This window comes from Haliotis cracherodii, unplaced genomic scaffold, assembly GCF_022045235.1.
Source record: "Haliotis cracherodii isolate W230 unplaced genomic scaffold, xgHalCrac1.p SCAF_1, whole genome shotgun sequence".
Lineage (NCBI taxonomy): Eukaryota > Metazoa > Mollusca > Gastropoda > Lepetellida > Haliotidae > Haliotis > Haliotis cracherodii.
In genome coordinates, this window is record NW_027266264.1 from 51,957,569 (window position 1) to 51,976,767 (window position 19,199).

Genomic DNA, 19,199 nt, shown 5'->3' on the forward strand with positions numbered 1-19,199 from the left:
ATGAAATGCTATGAGTTTTCACTGTGTCTGAGAAGTCTTATAAATGGTCACCCTGAGGTCTATACAAATCTCCACCCATGTAGGAGCTGAACCCGAGAAAGGAGGACCATGCCCTGTGAGCCACTACTGTCCTCCTGGAACATCCTACCCCTTGGAGTGTCCGTCCGGGACGTACAACAATGTCACAGGACGGGACGTATGTTTCCAGTGTCCACCTAGCTACTTCTGTCCAGAAAACATCACTAACTACGAGTTGTACCCGTGTCCACAGGGACACTACTGTCCCAACGGTACAGCGTTTGCCACCCAGTTCCCGTGTCCGAGGGGTTATTTCCGGAACAGCTCCATGGGCCAGTCAGTGGAGGACTGTGTGCTGTGCCCTGGGGGGCACTACTGTGGCACTGAGGGCCTGTCCTACCCCTCAGGTCTTTGTGATGAAGGCAAGAAGAAATACAACTTTTAACTGTTAGACTGTGATGGTCTTTGAATGATATTAATTATTACCTATAAGAGTTGAAAGAATGAATGGGGGCATGCTCACAAACATCTAACACCATCCAACCCCCATCCAACCTCCATCCAACCCCATCCAGCCCTATCCAGCCCCATCCACCCCATCCAACCCAACCCAACCCCCATCCAACCGAACCCAACCCAACCCAATCCAACCCCACCCAACCCCATCCTGACCCAACCCCACCCAACCCCACCCAAACCCATCCAACCCCACCCATCCCCATCCAACACAACACAACCCCATCCAACCCCATCCAACCCCACCCATCCCCATCCAACCCAACCCAACCCAACCCCATCCAACCCCACCCAACCCCATCCAACTTGCCCCACCTCTCACCACCTCTCACCACCTCTCACCACCTCTCACCACCTCTCACCACCTCTCACCATCTCACACAACCTCACCTCTTTTGACTGAAGAAAGGACAACAACTACTCATAGTTTTTGTCTCTCTTACTGTTATGCATACTCTGATATAAATGTGAATGAAAAATATAGTAAATAGAAATTGTAACTTACCTTTCACATCACATTTAAATAAATGGTGTCCAGATTGCAACAGACTATTTGAAATATATATATATATCTCAGTTTACCTGGAAAGTATGTTGAATGCCTGTTGTTCCACATAGGGTACTTCTGTGTGCTGGGAGCATGGGCCAGTAAGCCCACTGACTACAACAACTACACCTTCGATGACTGCCTGTGTCCAAGCAATGCGACCGGAGGGCAGTGTAGGCCTGGGTACTACTGCCCCACCGGATCTCAGGAACCCACCATCTGCAGAGAGGGGCAGTACTGTTCCACACCAGGTGACGCCTCCTTCTTCCATTGGCACTGTCACATTTACTGTTATTTATTGGGGGTGGTAGAATAACGTAAGGGGTAATGCATTCCCTCGTCAAGCCTGATTTGAACCCCTGAAAAGATACAATGTCTGAAGGTCATTCTTGGTGTCCCCTATCATCGTATGGCTGGAGTATTGTGAATAAAACCTAACTCATTGAAACTTTAGCCAAGTAAAATATTTAGAGTAGAATTAATAGTCTTTGCATTGCATATTCCTTCAAATTGGGTCACTTTCGTGTCCCTAATATTTAACAGCAAGTAAAATATTTTATGTGTGTGAGATGTTTTCTCTATGAATGCTGTGTGTTATTTCAGGCCTTGCTGATGTGACGGGGCCCTGTAGACCGGGCTACTTCTGTGCCGAAGGAGCCTCTCGTGATGACCCCACAGATGCTGTTACAGGAGACATCTGTCCCCCAGGGCGCTATTGTGGTGAGAGAATGATACAAGCTTTATCACAGTGATAGGGAGATGCTTTTGTGAGAGAATTATCTAACCTTTTTCACAGTGATAGGGAGATATTTTTGTGAGAGAATGATACAAGCTTTATCACAGTGATAGGGAGATATTTTTGTAAGAGAGAATGATACAAGCTTTATCACAGTAATAGGGAGATGCTATTGTGAGGGAGAATGATGTTACCTTATCATAGGGATAGGGGGTGTTGTTTCCTTATATATATTCTCCAGGGCCCACTTGCACAAAGCGATCTTAGCGCTAAGATGATCATAACTCCCATACTTTAGCATAGGCTTACAATAGTCTTAGCGCTAAGATCGTTTTGTGCAAGTGGGCCCTGGTACTACTATTGTAGGAAAGAATAACATTTATCAAAGACAATTATGGATGGGGGATTGAGTGTGATTGAAGATGTCTGCCAGGGTGTGATGTATGGGAATGAGTTCCAGTTTGGCAAGGTTCTAGTTTGGCAAGGTTCAGGTAATTCTTCACAGGAACTGGAACAACGACTGACCAGGAAAAGTGTCCTCTGGGAAGCTTCTCCAACCGGACTGGCAACAAGGCTGCCAGTGACTGCACTCCGTGTACTGAGGGAATGTATTGTGGAAACCTGGGGCTCACGGAACCGTCAGGACCATGTGACGAAGGTAAACACATTGAGATATTATTGAGAATTTTATAGACTACCAGATATGGATGCCAAACGCCATTGAAACAAATTGGGATCATGAATATTTTTTAGGTTATATTTTTGTTGTGGAGACGCAGCACGCAATTTCACAAAAATATCCCCCAAAATATCCTTAACTTTTTTGTTCAACATATAATATCAACTGGCATGTCAAAACTACCAGTTATCTTAACCATTTACAGCAGAAATGAAATGTGTTTTTTTGCTCATACAGACTAATGCACAGACTAAAGCAGGACAAAGAAATTTCTCATTTTAGGAAATTTTTGTTGTTGTTCAGAACATGTTGAAAATTAAGATTTGGTAAATAAATATTTGTCTCTACACTAATTTCATGATGTCATGGGAAGCACTGGTTTCTTAGGCAAACAACTCTGTGAAGGTTTTGTACATTAACTATGTCTGTTCATGAGTTTGAATCCCAGATTCCATCAAGATTTTTGGTTTGTCTGCACCATACCCTTGGTTTAACCAAAGTTGTGAACATCTACAATCAGTCGCCTTGGTAGTTTCTCCCATGTGAAGCTGACACACTCTGACATGACTGAAACTGCTGTGTAGACTCACTCACCCCCTATTTGCTTCCCAGGGTACTTCTGTCCCCCTGGCCAGAACCTAAGTAACCCATTCCCCTGCACCACCGGCCACTACTGCCCCCCCGGCAGCATCCAGCCTACACACTGCCCCTCTGGCACCTACCAAGACAGCACGGGGCAAGGAAGCTGCAAGGAATGTGTGGCAGGTATGTTCCCATATTGACTTACCGTATTCGACATAATAAGCACCCAGGGCGCTCTCAAAATTAGAAATAGGGGGCTCTTATTAGAATATTATTTTAGTGAAAAACAACAGAGTTGAAAGATCGTAAATTTCGTGGTTTATGCTGACAGCCTGAAATGTTTATATACGACAGATATATTTTCCCAGAATTAAATTTCCCATGATTAAGGATGCATATAACAAATGTATTATACGAGAATAAATAAGTCTTGTGCACATTGATCAATTGGAAGTAGTGCTAATTGGGATTGTTCACTAGCCAATATATTAGCAAATATCGTCGTTGGCGCTTATTAGAGCGGGGCGCTTATTACGTAGTCCAAACTTGACAGGATATTTGTGACTGTTATTCATCATGTATAGATTTTCAGCCTCTTTTGATAATATCTTGATTATTCAGCTCATACCAAATTTCATCATTTCTAGAATGTGTTTGGCCATTTTTGGGTCAGTCTGATTTTTCAGTTTTGGAAATATTGTAATTTATAGATATTTTGGTCTTTTTTTCTGATGTCATTTGGTTATGTACCCCTACTGTGTTATAAGTGTGTGTGTCCATTGGTAACTTTTCGCATTGACTCATTCTTCCAATCATTGTGTGACTTACTATGAAGTGTTGTCCCAAATACAACCCTATTAAAAGGTAGATTTTTTACTTATCCTGCATTACTCCTTAATGCATTCACTGCTTACTTACGACAACTAGAAGGACAGCCTGCGAAGGTCCTGGGTGAAGAAATAAAGTTGTTGTTCTCAAGTCCCAATCAGTGGCCTTCCGTCGCTGTCCTGTGACCTTGATGACACCTAAGGTCATCTTCACATCACTGCTTGTCGCAGCACAGCTAGGACGTGTCCAAGCGGAGCTCTCCTTTTGGATTAATTTTAGACCTTCAGTTTGTCTACAATCTTAAAAATTGATCTGCGATGGGTGATGTATTCTTTTCATATTACTTTCACCATGTTGTGTAGTTTTATATGAATTAATTAGGCGTGTAAAGACTCTTGTCTTTTTTCCCGCCAAAATAGTGTTGTTCGCCGCCATTTTGAATTGTGTTACAATCGTTTGCCTGCCAAGGTAGTCATATTGTTTACAATTCTCAGCTACGTATGTATAACATATTCTTATGTTCTTAAATACTACTAGCTTTGGCGTAACAGTGAGTTGCGTATACTCAAATTATTGTATACTTTTTCAACTCGTTAAAAATATGGTTGCCGAATCTACGGCATTCTTCCAGTCCCGCTTTATCAACAATTCTTTTATTGCGTACCTATGTTTATGCGATTAAATAGGTTTTTGTTGGTCTTTTTGGTTTACATTGAGTTGCGTATATGAACTATTGTATACTCTTGCAACTTGTAGTTTTGCCGATAGATTATTGTTCAATTGTATGGCATTATTCCAGTACCGCTTCATCAACAATGGCGTAATTGTGTAACTTATGATTGAGCGTGGTACTAATTGTCGTGGGAAAAATCTTACAAAGATTATCATCCACGTTGTTTGGTCTGTACGCAGATGTGCTCTCCAAACCCTAAATGAAAATATAAATACCTTTGGTTTACATTTAGTTGCGCATACAAAAAGATTGTATACCTTTGCAACTCATAATTTTGCCGATAGATTAGAGTTCAAATTCTTCGGCACTCTTCCAGTATTGTCTCATCAACAAGGGTTTAATTGCGTAACATACCTTTGAGCATTGTACTAATTGTCGTGGAAAAAACCTTACAAAGATTATCATCCACGTTGGTTGGTTTGCGCGCAGATGTGCTCTCCAATCTCTAAATGTAAATAGCCTTGGTTTACATTGAATTGCGTATATAAAAATATTGTATACCCTTGGAATTCGTATTTTTGCCGATAGATTACTGTTCAATTCTACGGCATTCTTCCAGTACCATTTCTTCAATGGTTTAATTGCGTAACTTATGGTTGCGTGGTGTACATATTGTCATGGAATATTCGCCCAAAGCTCTTTATCCACGGTTCTAGGCATGCACGTAGATGTGCTCGCCCAAAATCAAAATGTAATTTTTGTGTAAATCACTAATCCAACGAGTTTACTATATAAAAGCAGATTACTCACAATCATATTTTGCAGTTATTCCGCCGTGAGACGAGAGGAATGTCACTATTGCAGAATAGCGAATGACATGGTTCGGTCATTACCACCCAACCGTTATTATCAGCAGGTATTATGACGCCTGTGACTGCAGAAGTACACCATCCACCGAAATCAACAATACCGGAGGATTTTGTGAGTATCGTAACTGCTCTTATTTTTTCAGCCGCCGGACACTTCCAGATACATGTATGTTAATCTGTGAGGTCGGCGACAGCACCAGCGTATCAAGATGCTATGGTGGGGGTAGATTAGACGCAAGCCTTGATCCAGTCAATACTTTTGAGCTTTGTGTCTGATTTATCTGCGCCGAGCGCAGCACTTGACTACAACCCAAGCACTTCTATTACGCAAGCGAGGCACGATCAGCTTAGCGCTGTTCCAACATATCCAGCATAGACCTGCGCCGAGCGCAGCGTCTGACTGCTACCCAAGCGCTCCTATCACGCAAGCGACGCACGATCAGCTTAGCACTGTTCCAACATATCCAGCATAGACCTGCGCCGAGCGCAGCGTCTGACTGCTACCCAATGCGCTCCTATTACGCAAACGTCGCACGATCAGCTTAGCGCTGTTCCAACATTCCAGACCTGCGCTGAGCGCAGCGTCTGCGTACCAATCAAGGTCTCTACAATGACGTTAGCCCAAGGCTTACAGTGTACTCGGTTACGTAACCGGCACATGATCAGCTTAGCACATGTACCCGATTGGGAAGCAAACCATCTCGTGTCAGTAACGCCCTCCCCTGATAACAGGGTAAATAAGAGGGACACCACGAGGTCATTGGAGGAAGACTTCTCCAAAACTCACTTTTGCTCCGTCATTTAAGCGACCAATATCGTCAATGTTTGCAGTGGATCAGAATCTATTAGAGGATAACCCTATCTGAATAGATCACTTTCAAACTATCGTGTTTTTCCTACAGCGTCAGTTTGACCACAGGAAAATTCATCTTGAGACCGTTCTGACGGAGATTACCGTTACACCCAAGACTTTATAGCGTTTCCAACTGAGATGCTGGTTTCAAGGGCAGTCTATTACGTCAACCTTGGTCATCTACTCCCCTGTTCAACGAACAGATCGCAGACACGCACGTCAAGTTCCCCAAAAGCTTGGAAAGTCCAAGCGGGCTGGCAAGTCAGGGAATTATAAGCCTTGACGCGCGTTTCTCAGGGAAGACCAGCATTCCCTTACTGAGAAGGGAGTGGCAGAGACAAGTCTCAAGGACGATTTCGTACTTATCGCACTATATCATGGTGTCCGTATACGGGTAGAGATAACCCCACCGTTGACCACAGTTTGATTGGGAAAATCCAACATTGATATACTGTTGGTAAGAAGAGCTGTAGAGTGGGTTCACAACCCAGTTTTTACACCGGGGTTTTATCCTCACACCTACCTGGTACTCATGAAGGACCCAGACAAGATGAGGATGATCCACAATCTCTGTGTTCAACGAACGTTTGACTCTTGATCAGTCTCGACTATCCATCCCAACCGTAGACTTTTCAGGTCCAGTTCATTGAGGTTCACTACCAATGGTGGTATTTCCCATTTGACATGTCAGTGACACTTATGGCTATTTACAGGAGTAATGAAGCCAATAACTATCTACACGTGACGAACACTTGGTTCGAGTCGTAGATGGAGGGCGATCTACTGTATCATCAACACATGTCAATAACTGGGATAGACAATCAACGAGACGAAGTCGGGAGTATTCTCCTTCCTATTGACTTCAGTTCATAGGAGACCTGTTCAAGACAGACCAGGATATCCTATCTGTACCGAGGGACAGATGGCACAAGTTTCTGCTTCTTTTGTCATCTACTCTACACCAACCACACACACTTCGCCAGTGGCAAGTGTTGCTAGGGTTAATCACCTCGGCACAGGATGTAACTAGCATGGGCCGCTTACAACTGCGACCAATTCAATTTTTTCCTGAACCCTTACATCAGGAGTCAGGATCCACTCAAGGCCATCACTCTACCGACTAAGCTAGAGCCTTGCCTCAATTTGTGGCGTTGAATGTCTGCGGAGTCTCTTTATTCGGGTTTTCCCCGAATACACACCTGTTTGTGGACGGCCCCTTTCAGGGGTGGGGTCTTCACTTACAAGACCAGATAAACTCAGGGCTATGGCCCGGCGCTCAATGGAAGTGGCACACAAACAACTTGGAGTTGGAAGCTTTAATTCTGGCTATATCACATTGGCAGAATCAACTACAGTTAGCCCGACTCGCAATATCCACAGACAACAGCACTGTGGTGTGGTGCCTGTGCAATCGGGGAACAACGCACTCCCACTCTTTACTTCTAAGGACATTCAGATTTGTTCCATCTAGTGGATCGGCTGTGACTAAAGTTCATAGTTCAGCACATCCCCGGATGTAGAAACAGACTGGCCGATACTTTATCACGTCCAGACAGGGTGGCTCCCACCTAGTGGAAATTTCTCACAGAAGCATTCCAGTTACTGCTTCAGGAATTCAGGCAACCAAACATTGACTTGTTTATTACTTGCCTAGGCCACCAACTCATGACGTATATCTCCCCGTTGCCGGATCGGCAGACTTGGGCGGTGGACGAGTTCAGTATCACTTGGGAAGGGCAAAAAAACTAACACTTTTCTGCCACCACTTTTACTTCCCAAGGTGATACAGGGGATCAAGGAGACAAGGTATCTCGATCTCTCCTTTGGTCGCACCCTGGTAACCGGCGAGAGGGTAGTTCGTCAAGCTCGGAAAAATCTAAAACGATTCACTACCCCTCTCACAGTGGTCCAACCTACTCATCCACCCTCAACAGAAAATTGCCTCACCCAACGTCTGCACGCATGGTTCGTCTTTAAAAGGCGTTTAAGTGCGAAGGGTTATTTCGACACGGGCAGCAAAGCTATAGCTTTAATTCATCGTTACTCTCCCAGAGACGACGATGACAAGTGGGGATCACTTGAGACTTTTTACAGGGAAGAAAAGAATCAAGACCCTACGATTGCGTCACAATTCCTAGAGGAATAGCTCTTACATTGCGTACCCCAAAACACTTGGAAGGTAGCACCATTACTACGTAATTGGCTGCAATTATCTTAGTGTTGGCCGTTTCCGGAAAATCACAATGTGATTAAGGTCACGGAACTACAGGCCATATTATGCTCATTCAGGCTTGAGGATCAGAAGGCCAAGTTCCAGCCACCTGATTGGGACTTGAACGTGGTACTTCGAGGTTTGCGAGGGCCCCCTTCGAGCCCCTCATTGCATCCTCATTTTCAAGCTCCTTCCCAGCGCGTGACACCTTCGTTACACTCTCGGTATAGTATAGAGAGCTCCGCGAACGGGCTATCGCTGTGAGGAGCTTGGACATCACCAAGGAAACAATGGTTTCTCTTGGCATTAGCAATGGCGGTACGGGTGAGCGAACTACATGTGATCGACTCAACCCGGATCCGTTTTGAGCATGGGACGCACGGAACGGGACATCTAGGGTTATGCTGGGATTTTATTGCTAAAATCTACTACCAGGCCAACCCGACCGTTCCTTCACCATCCCACCGATATCGACTAGTGTGGGAATCGTACATGGTGAAGTTCTCCTGGGCTCGGTGCGAGCAGTTCGAGTTTTCATTCGACGCTCCAAGACTAGGAGTTCGACGAGGAGTTCGAGGAAGCGGTCATTGATACCCGTATTTACTTTGTCAACGACCGAAGTTAGTCGCATAATTGCAAACACCATATCTCTATGGTTACGTGCAGTAATCCTTCAGACATACGAGATCGCCAAACGGAACTCGCCGAGAGCGAATTACCCTCAAGATCTCAAGGTGTCAGCCTTACCAGGGCTCAACACGGCACTTGTGGTTTTGGAACAATCACGGAAGGATATTTCTGGAGATTCGACACATATTTTCGTTAGTCATAACCTTCGCGTTCGGGCTCTCGGGGATGTCGAAAACGTTTGAAGTTTGGCCCTCTGGTTGTTATCCTGTAGGTTGCCAACCCCTGACGCAAGTAATGAACTCGCCCTATACAGAGCCAGTCAACTTCCATGTGCAGTCACTCACTCGCCGCCAGTGGAAGAATATTAGACAATCTTGTTTGTCAGAGACGGCTCGATGACGTAGTAAGTAAAGAATTAGCTGAATAGCTATTATTTTCTTTATTACTATGCGTGTATATATAGGGAATTTCTCTTTAATTCCTATGTTCAATCTTTTTGATTTTTGAACAACCCTACCGTAATGGCGTTTTGTTTCTTTCAGAACTTTTCCGCTTCACGGTTTATCGACCAACTGGTGTCGTATTGTAGGGTGTGAATTATTGAGGTTTCTGTATTCTGAAGGTTTACCCACCTCCAAATCGTCCGATACAGATGCATTAAGGAGTAATGCAGGATAAGTAAAAAATTTAGTAAAATCTAAATATTTTTTACATTTGTATACTTATCCTGCATTACTACGCTTAAGGCCCACCCGTCGTAAGACTTGCCTCCCCACTTTGGCTTCAGAAACCTCAAAAGTATGTTTTTCTAAGAGCTTGGGCGACAGGCAGTGATGTGAAGATGACCTTAGGTGTCATCAAGGTCACAGGACAGCGACGGAAGACCACTGATTGGGACTTGAGAACAGCAACTTTATTTCTTCACCCAGGACCTTCGCAGGCTGTCCTTCTAGTTGTCGTAAGTAAGCAGTGAATGCATTAAGGAGTAATGCAGGATAAGTATACAAATGTAAAAAATATTTAGATTTTACTAATATTACAAAATAAATTTATTTGCTTGTGACAATATGATGATTAGACACACAGATGTTACTAATGTTCCTTCCTCCCAGGTTACTACTGTGATGACTCCACTGACCTGTCGTCCGTCGCCCCCTACCCTTGCCCCAAGGGATACTACTGCCCCAACGGTACCAAGTGGTCCACCCAGTTCGGCTGCCCAGCAGGGACCTACAACCCCAACACCAAGCTGCAGACTGTGTTTCAGTGCACCCCGTGTGATGCTGGCAAATACTGCAGCTCCTCCGGCAAAGAGGCCGTCACAGGTATGGTTAAATCTGTTTGATCACTCTTTTCCCCAAGGGAGCAGTGGGGCAGCCTGGTGGTATCATTTGTTCATGTCGAAGGCCCGGGTTTCATTCCTTATATGGGTACAATGTGTGAAGTTAATTTCTGGTGTCCCCTACCATGACATTGCATTGAATATTTCTAGAACCAGCATAAAACCATACTCACCCACTCACTCACTCACTCACTCTCTTGAACACTTGTGGTCCACGGGCAGCCTCAGCCTTGGGGCATGCAGACAACACTGAGGGTCAGGTGGTCACTATGACTGTTTGTGTTGGTCATTGCTCCTGTTATTAACCTCTGGTTTGCATGGTCAAGCCTTGATTATTTACTGGCTGATGTGATATTGTTTGAATATTGCTTCCTGTGTCATAAAACAACATTCACTCAGCTTGTGTGGAGTCAATTTGTTTTTTGATGTCATTGGGTTTAGTTTAAACTGTATGTGTGTTTTGGGTACGGTATGTCATTTTGTCTGTATGTGTGTATTGGTTATGTCATTATTTTGTATGTGTGTATTGGGTATGTCATTATTTTTTATGTTTTTTTTAGGTGATTGTGATATCACTTTCTGGTGCATCAATGGCTCTTCCATCCCCACGCCAGTCGATGGGATCTCTGGTGACCGCTGTCCGGAGGGCTATTACTGCCCGGCTGGAACAGCTGCCCCAGACCCTTGCCCAGTTGGAACTTGGTCCAACAGCACAGGCCTAGGAACAGCTTCTGAGTGTCTAGCCTGTTCTGGAGGATTCTACTGTGATGCCACCGGTCTGAAGGAACCGACAGGACCTTGTTCGGGTGGCTTCTATTGCACCCAAGGAGCAAGTTCGTCTATGCCCAATGACGGAGGGACCACAGGAGCTCCTTGTACTGTAGGACACTTTTGTCCACCAGGAACTAAGGTCCCTGTTCCCTGTGAAGGCGGAACCTATCAGAAGTCAACTCAAGCCGAGACCTGTGAACCATGTGCTCCTGGGCACTGGTGTGACGGTGTGAACCCACCTAGTGTCTGCCCAATTGGCTACTATTGCCCAGAAGGCACAGGAGTAGTTTACAAAAGCTGTCCTCCGGGAACATTTAGCACTGCCACTGGTCTGTGGGACGTCGCCAACTGTACTCAGTGCACTGGAGGCCACTACTGTGATGCTCCCGGTGCTCAAGTGGTAGCTGGGGACTGTGAACAGGGATACTACTGTACAGAAGGTTCCAGCTCTCCCACCCCGGAGACGAATGTCACAGGTGTGTCAGGACCCTGCCCAGAAGGAAACTTCTGTCCAGCGAAGACTATCACACCTCAGAAATGTCCCCTGGGAACCTTTAATCCAAACCTCAAGGCTATAGATGGTACAAGCTGCATCCAGTGTACGTATGGACAGTACTGTGGAGAGGAAGGTCTAGGAGCACCATCAGGACCATGTGACGAGGGTTTCTTCTGTCTGACAGGAGCAAAGTATCCCAACAACCCAACTCTGGACTCCTCAGGAGGACCCTGCCCTGTTGGACACTACTGCCCAAATGGAACCTCCTATCCTCTTGGGTGTAAGCCGGGAACATACAGTCCATCTACAGGTCTTGCACAGTGTCTGATGTGTCCGGCAGGATACCACTGTCCAGAGAATTCAACTGACTTTTCCGGCACAGAATGCCCAACGGGACACTACTGTCCAGAAGGAACAAAAGACCAATATGAGTACCCATGTGAGCGAGGGACATACAATAACTACACCCGGAAGCAGAGTGCGTCTGACTGTATGACTTGTGAGCCAGGGCACTACTGTGGAAGTCCTGGGCTGACTGTCCCGACAGACCTCTGTACTGAAGGATGGTACTGTGTGAGGGGAGCCTGGACAGCTAAACCCACGGAGATTGGGAACTACACGGCCAACGACACCTCCTGCACCTGCCCAGCAGACGTCACCGGTGGACAATGCCAGCCAGGCTACTATTGTCCCCGCGGATCCAGTGAACCCTTGCTGTGTAAACCGGGTAAGTGTATTTTGGGAAATGGCCCACCATTATCATTGTCAATACATGTAAGGTTCCTAGTTTTGGATGTATTTGTTCAATAACTTATATTGCTTATAGCTCAAAGAAGTACTTCAGTCATCAATAACATTATCTTATATGGGTTATCAGGTTCTCCATTAAAAGTAAACACCTGACAATATTTCTCTTCTATTTTTAGACATAGAAAAATTCATGTTGCACATTTTGAGAAACTTTCTAATAATTCTGTACCATAAACATAACAAACATGTTGCAATAACTAGGACGCAATTTGTGAAATATTGTTGCAAGATACACCATAGTTTATAATACTGGTATTTGTAAATTGATGATACAATAAAGGTTTAAAGAATGACAAGGTGAATGTGTATAATATTCAACAGTGTGACATGATGTTCAGCTCAAGTCATCCTCTCTGGAGGTTGTATGAGTTCTAATAGTGCTTGAAATGTTGTATTTAAGCTGTCATTTTGTTCTTTTATTTTAATATACAAATACTTACTCTTGGCAAGGTCTTAATGAGGCTTCAGTCCAATCAGACCACCTCAGGGTCAGGTCCTTGTTGTTGCATTATCACCTTGCCAATAGTAATCAGTTGTTTTTTTGTACCCAATTTCATTTATAAAGTGGTTAATTTCTCATCACTCGAGATCATCTTTAACAAGATCGGCAATCTGTGCATTGGCACTCGCAGAGACCTTGTTGGTTTCTAGCAGATGAAACTTTGTTCGTCCACATGATACAGCTGTATAACAATTACAAAATATTGTCCCTGTCCACAGGTTCCTACTGCGAGACTGCTGGCCTAGCCGATGCAACTGCGTCATGTACAGCAGGGTATTACTGCACCCTTGGCGCCATCCGCCCCGACCCCCAGGGAGATGCTACAGGGGGGACATGCCCCAAGGGAGCCTACTGCCCCGAGGGAACAGGAGACCCTATCAAGTGTCCCCCAGGGTCCTTCACCAACGCGACAGGGAACACACAGTTCAGTGACTGCAGGTTGTGCACTTCAGGTGAGGCAGCGCTTTGACGATAATAACAGGGAGGGCAAGCATAAAGAGAGATTATGACATGATGTATTATCATATACAGTGGAATCTGTCCAATTCGGTTTGCACCAGTACAAAAAGTCTGGCGAGGTTCAGATTACACAGTACAAAATGTTAGGCTTGTCTTGTCTGAGATGCTAAACCAACTGTGCTAGTGGGATATCGTCACATTTTCACACTCGTCCATAGGAAACACAAATGATTTCAAACTAGGATTACATGCAGGTTTAGCATTGTTGTTTTAGCAGACAGTGACTGAGCTTACTTTAAAGTGAGAGAACATCCATCCGGTCATACCTGGTTCAGTCTGATTTAGACAGCTTCTTTTCAATAATAAATTGGTTTATTGGGACCATAATTTTAGTTGGCAAGTCCGATTGAGATCGCAGTTGGCCAGTTTGAGTAATGATAATTTTTAAAGGAACTGAGGGGACTGGAGAAAAAGTTCAATTTGGACAGATACCACTGTATTAGAAAGAAGATTGTGGATACTGTGTTGGATGGTCACACACGAGACTACAGTCCAGTTCTCCAAATGTTGTTAACGCTGAAACAGAACCACTATTTGATCAGCCTCCTTCCTACATGTGTCAGCACCAAACCCAAACTCAGGGATTTTACTGAAGTGGTAAATGTCAGGGACCTGCATCACTTCAGGCTTACCTCCAACATGAAGCTGACAGGTCCTGATACAACTCAACGCACTCTGTCACATGGATTAAAGATGGCTACTGGTCTGTGTCTGGAGGATGCTACTCAAAACAAGTTAATGAACACCCACAATTGGAAGGCTGACAGCAACCAGCCATGACAGGTTAACTACTGTCATTTGAAAAAATCGGGTGTTCTTTAACTTCTTTTGAGTAGTATACTTTTAGAAGCAGTTTGTAAAACACCACTCACTCAATCACTACTGTCAGAAATCTGTAGTGGCCATAAAATTTCCGACTCCCGTGATGGGATTCGAACCACGGACCTTCTGACCGAGGTCGGACGCCTTATCCGCATGACCAAAGAGGTTAACCCCGTCAGCAAGTGTATATTTGAATATGTCAGACATACTTGATTATCTCTATAAAAGTTGAGTAGTATAATTCATTCAGAGGCTGAGGCCATGGGTGGCCAAGTCGTCTAAGGCGCAGCGATTTGCTGTGCGGAGTTGCGTCCCTTTGGGCACGCCAGAAACATATGATTGTGGGTTCGAATCCCGGTTCGCGCCAATTATGTTTCTAGGTTTGTCAGCACCATACCCGTGCTCGTGGGTTTCACCAAAGTGGCAAACGTCTGAGACTTTGGGCTTTCCTCCCACATGAAGCTGACACGCCGTAATATAACTGGAATAATGTTAATAGCGGCGTTAAACCTCATTCACTCACTAGGATGTCATCTGTGGGACGACTGCACACCCTGCTAGAAACAGAACAAAGATAGTGGGACTTATTTGAGCTTTCACTTCAAGGTAATTGAATGTCATTCCACAGTTATTATCAACACATCCGCAGCAACCTATGCGATATGGGATATTAATCGTGATATCAATCACTGGTTTGTCTTGTCCTGACTAGATTATTTGCAGGCTGCCATCATATTGCTGGAATGTTGCTGAGAGTGGTCAAAAGTTATACACGAACCACAGTAGTATAGTGTGTATCTTTGTTTCCAGGCTTCTACTGTGACAGTTATGGCCAGGAAAGTCCGACAGATTTGTGCAGTGAGGGTTACTACTGCCCCGAAGGCCAGAACACCAGCACACCGACGTCCTACATCTGCACTCCCGGCCACTTGTGCATCAAGGGGAGCAAGATGGAAGAGGCTTGTGAATCCGGGAAGTACCAAGATGAATTTGGCAAGGTAAATCACTGAATGCATGTACAAAGAGTACATTTGGTTTTGATTATTAAGTACAGTGGTGATTCTAAAAGAATTTGGGATGTACCGTAGCACATATGGCATGTTAAATACACTTAAGACTGTAATAAAAGAAACTAAGAGAGTAAGCACATTGGATTTTATGATTATCAAGATCTTGGAAATATGGTGACAAATTTAGCAAGGAAATCAATCCAATGATAACTCATTTAACAAGAAATCAAAATAGCATTTTTAATGAGTAAGAAACTTGGCACCGTACAGTGACACTTTGTCTCTAATTATGAGGGATATAAGATTTTCCAATTCCAATGTTTCTTACTCAATTTTCCATGCAGAGTTGTGTCCCTTATCCATGCCAAGATCCACAGATTTTGAGATCAAGTCTCAAATTTACCACGATGATGATCTTTGATCTGTCAACATCCTACCAACTGATATCATATCTTAACATTAAGCTTACATGGGCTGATATAGCCGAAATTCTGTACAAGGCAGCATTAAACCAAAATTATTGACCTAATGCTTCAATTACAGGCATCCTGCAAAGACTGCCCCGAAGGGTATTACTGTGACGGTACAATCCAGAACGACACAGTCTGTAACCATGGCGTCCAGAACCCGTCACCTTGCGAGCCAGGCAGCTTCTGTCTCCCTGGAACTAAGTTTGCCAAGGAGCACAGATGTCCAAATGGAACATATAACGACATGTTGTACCTGAAGAAGATTGACGAGTGTACTCCATGTCCTAGTGGGCAGTACTGTGGGCAGGAGGGACTGTCCTCGCCATCCGGCTTCTGTGATGGAGGGTTCTACTGCCTGTCTGGTGCCTCTGTAGCAGCTCCTATAGATGGTGTGACAGGGAACATCTGCCCGAAGGGAGCCTACTGTCCTGTAGGGTCTAATGCCTCAACTCTGTGCCCGCCAGGGACTTACAACCCTGTGGAAGGTAGGATCAGTCTTTCAATATGGCTTAGAGGGGATTCTTTGGGAGAAATATTACCCTGCCTGGTGCACGGCATTGAGGGGTTAAACAAGCACTGGTCGGCTCGGAGTCCGTATACTGTTTCTGAGTGGGGTATTCATGCTGACCTGCGGCATGTTATCTCAGTGGACAAGCACTATAAAATCGGAATTATTCCGGACTAGTGTAAGCAGCCATATTCACGCATGCACGCACGCACATTGCTATATAAGTGCAATAGTCTTGAACATGACGTTAAACACCATTTTACCTCACCTTCAGCAGAATAGGTTCCTATGGTAACCTTTGCTTTGCTTGTTTGATGTCTAATGCTGTATCAACTGAGGTAGTTATTCTGACCGTCTGATCCCATTAGATGCCTTTTACAACAAGCTTGGGTTGCCAAAGACCAGTTCTAACCCACATGTATGGGGGTTGTTGTATGACCTGACTTGTGAGGATCGAAAGTTACAATGTATGACCTGACTGATTGTGTCTCACCATGCCCTGACTATGCTACTTTGAAAACAACTGCATAGATTCTTTTCAAACTTGAACACTTTTTATTCAAATGAGGGAGGTGCAGTACAAAGTTTGATTTCGATATTTGGATTTTCTGAAAAAAATAGTCATTTTTCATGTTTTTACTTAGGTTGGACAAATGTTTCGGTAAAACAATTCTGAGTAAAAACTTGAAAACTACAGTACTGCATGGATTCTTTTCAAATTTAGGGAACAGTTTCCATACTAATGGAAGAGGTGGAGTGAAAAGTTTGATTTTGATACATGTATTTTCTGAAAGAAATATGTGTTTTATGTTGTGAAGTTATGAAAGAATTTTACTTTAACATTTGTGCAACCTATAACTTGAAAACTACTACTTGGATTCTTTTCCAATTGTGGGTACAGTTTCTATACCAATTGGAGAGGTGGAGTGCAATGTTTAATTTCGAAGTGCAGATTTTATGAGAAATATTGCTGTTATGATGTTGAATTTGGGTTTTTTAGTGAGCCCTGGTCACTTTGTCTTATTATTAAAGTAGAATCTCCAATTTGAGCAGCACTTTTCTTCTATTGACCATTCTTTTACTTGCAGGTCTGGAGTTCCTGCACCAGTGTAAGGGATGTGAAGGGGGTCAGTATTGTCCGACGTCAGGCATGGAGGCACCTGCTGGAAACTGTACAGAGGGATACTTCTGTTCAGGCAACTCCAGCTCAGCAACCCCAGTGGACAATGTGACTGGAAATGAATGTCCCGTGGGCCACTACTGTCCCGAAGGAACAGCATATCCTATAGCCTGTGACCCAGGAACATTCACAGATGTCACCAAAACGAAAAAGTGTGAACTCTGCACACCTGGTTACTTCTGCATCACAGGTTCGAGTCCCGATCCATGTCCAGCAGGGTTCTACTGTCCCGAGGGTACTGGTTATGTCTGGCAGTCCTGCCCAGCTGGAACCTTCGGCCAGACCACTGGTCTGTCCACCCTCAGCCAGTGCACACAGTGTACTGGCGGGTTCTACTGTGATGTGGCCAATCTGACCGCAGTGACTGGACCATGTGATGCTGGCTTCTACTGCAAATACGGCTCTGATTCCAAATCCCCGACTGGTAATGTCACAGGGGATGCAGACGTCTGTCCAGTGGGTCACTACTGTACACAACAAACACAGGACCCTGTTCCTTGCCCTGCAGGAACCTTCAACAACCAAACCATGATCAAGGCTCTCTCTGAATGCCAGGACTGTTTGCCAGGCTACTTCTGTGATGTGCCTGGCCTGGTTTACCCAACAGGACTGTGTGAAGAAGGCTTCTACTGTACTGGAGGCTCCATCTCCTCCAAGCCGGCCACTGTCACTGCCAATGGAGGACCCTGTCCTGCCGGCACGTTCTGCAAAGAAGGATCTAGCCAGCCCACAGACTGTCCCCCTGGGCACTACAATATGAATGAGATGCAGTCCAACTGCACAGCATGTCCAGCGGGCTTCTACTGTGAAGCTGGAGCTCCAAACAAAACCATATGTCCCAAAGGTAACTGACATTTTGTAATGGCTAAGGTTAAAGTTGTTGAGTGTTATTTTAAATCTTGTATATTAACTGTGTATTATACTAATTCAGAAGTGTTTGTGTACTATGTGGATTTTGTTATCCTTCATAATAAAAATGCTATATTATGACTAAACATTGTAATGATCCATGCAAAAAAAATGCATACATTCTTGATGTGTATACTTTTAGGCTAAAACTGAAGTACCAAAATACTGAATACCTGAGTGACACTTTTCACATTATTTTTAAACCTACCCTACATTCTTCAGGGAACTGAGCCATAGTATGTGTTATATAGAGTTTTATATAGATAATCTCACCTGAGTGTCTTTTGATATAAAATATATCAACATGTGTGGAAAAACTCCGAGGCCTGTCAAGGATTTTTTCCATTTTTATCAACGAGTGTTGATATATTTGATATGAAAGACACGAGGCTGAGATTTTATTTATCATCCAACATCATTCTTCCAACTTTTTCAGTTTGAAGACAGTAATAAGCAGTGTCTTAGGTGTAAAAAGTACTGCTAACAGCTTCAGTAGCAGAGCCATTAGTGACGTCATTTGATTGTGACGTCATTGGAACCAATGATGTCACAATGGTCTGCAAAGCATTGTGATGCAATTTCATTGCAGCGATATCTACAATGTAGATATTGCTTGATCTCACCCAAGCAATATCTTCTGTGGGAGCCAGTTTTGGATGATGAATTTGAATCTCATACAAGTTAAAAAATGTATGCTTTTGTCTGTAGCTCAATCTC

The 19,199-nt window shown here is 44.2% G+C and overlaps 1 protein-coding gene across 1 annotated transcript in view; it reads left to right on the plus strand.

Moving 5' to 3' along the window:
* LOC139479285 (uncharacterized) overlaps positions 1-19,199 on the plus strand; it is a 142,091-nt gene that overhangs the window by 56,761 nt on the left and 66,131 nt on the right. Inside the window, exons 27-37 of the mRNA XM_071262151.1 lie at positions 84-440; positions 1,153-1,332; positions 1,685-1,801; positions 2,323-2,475; positions 3,109-3,261; positions 10,256-10,468; positions 11,046-12,479; positions 13,283-13,516; positions 15,216-15,403; positions 15,959-16,370; positions 17,482-18,417. Coding sequence (XP_071118252.1) covers positions 84-440; positions 1,153-1,332; positions 1,685-1,801; positions 2,323-2,475; positions 3,109-3,261; positions 10,256-10,468; positions 11,046-12,479; positions 13,283-13,516; positions 15,216-15,403; positions 15,959-16,370; positions 17,482-18,417 — 4,377 coding nt within the window. The remainder of the gene's footprint in view (positions 1-83; positions 441-1,152; positions 1,333-1,684; positions 1,802-2,322; positions 2,476-3,108; positions 3,262-10,255; positions 10,469-11,045; positions 12,480-13,282; positions 13,517-15,215; positions 15,404-15,958; positions 16,371-17,481; positions 18,418-19,199) is intronic.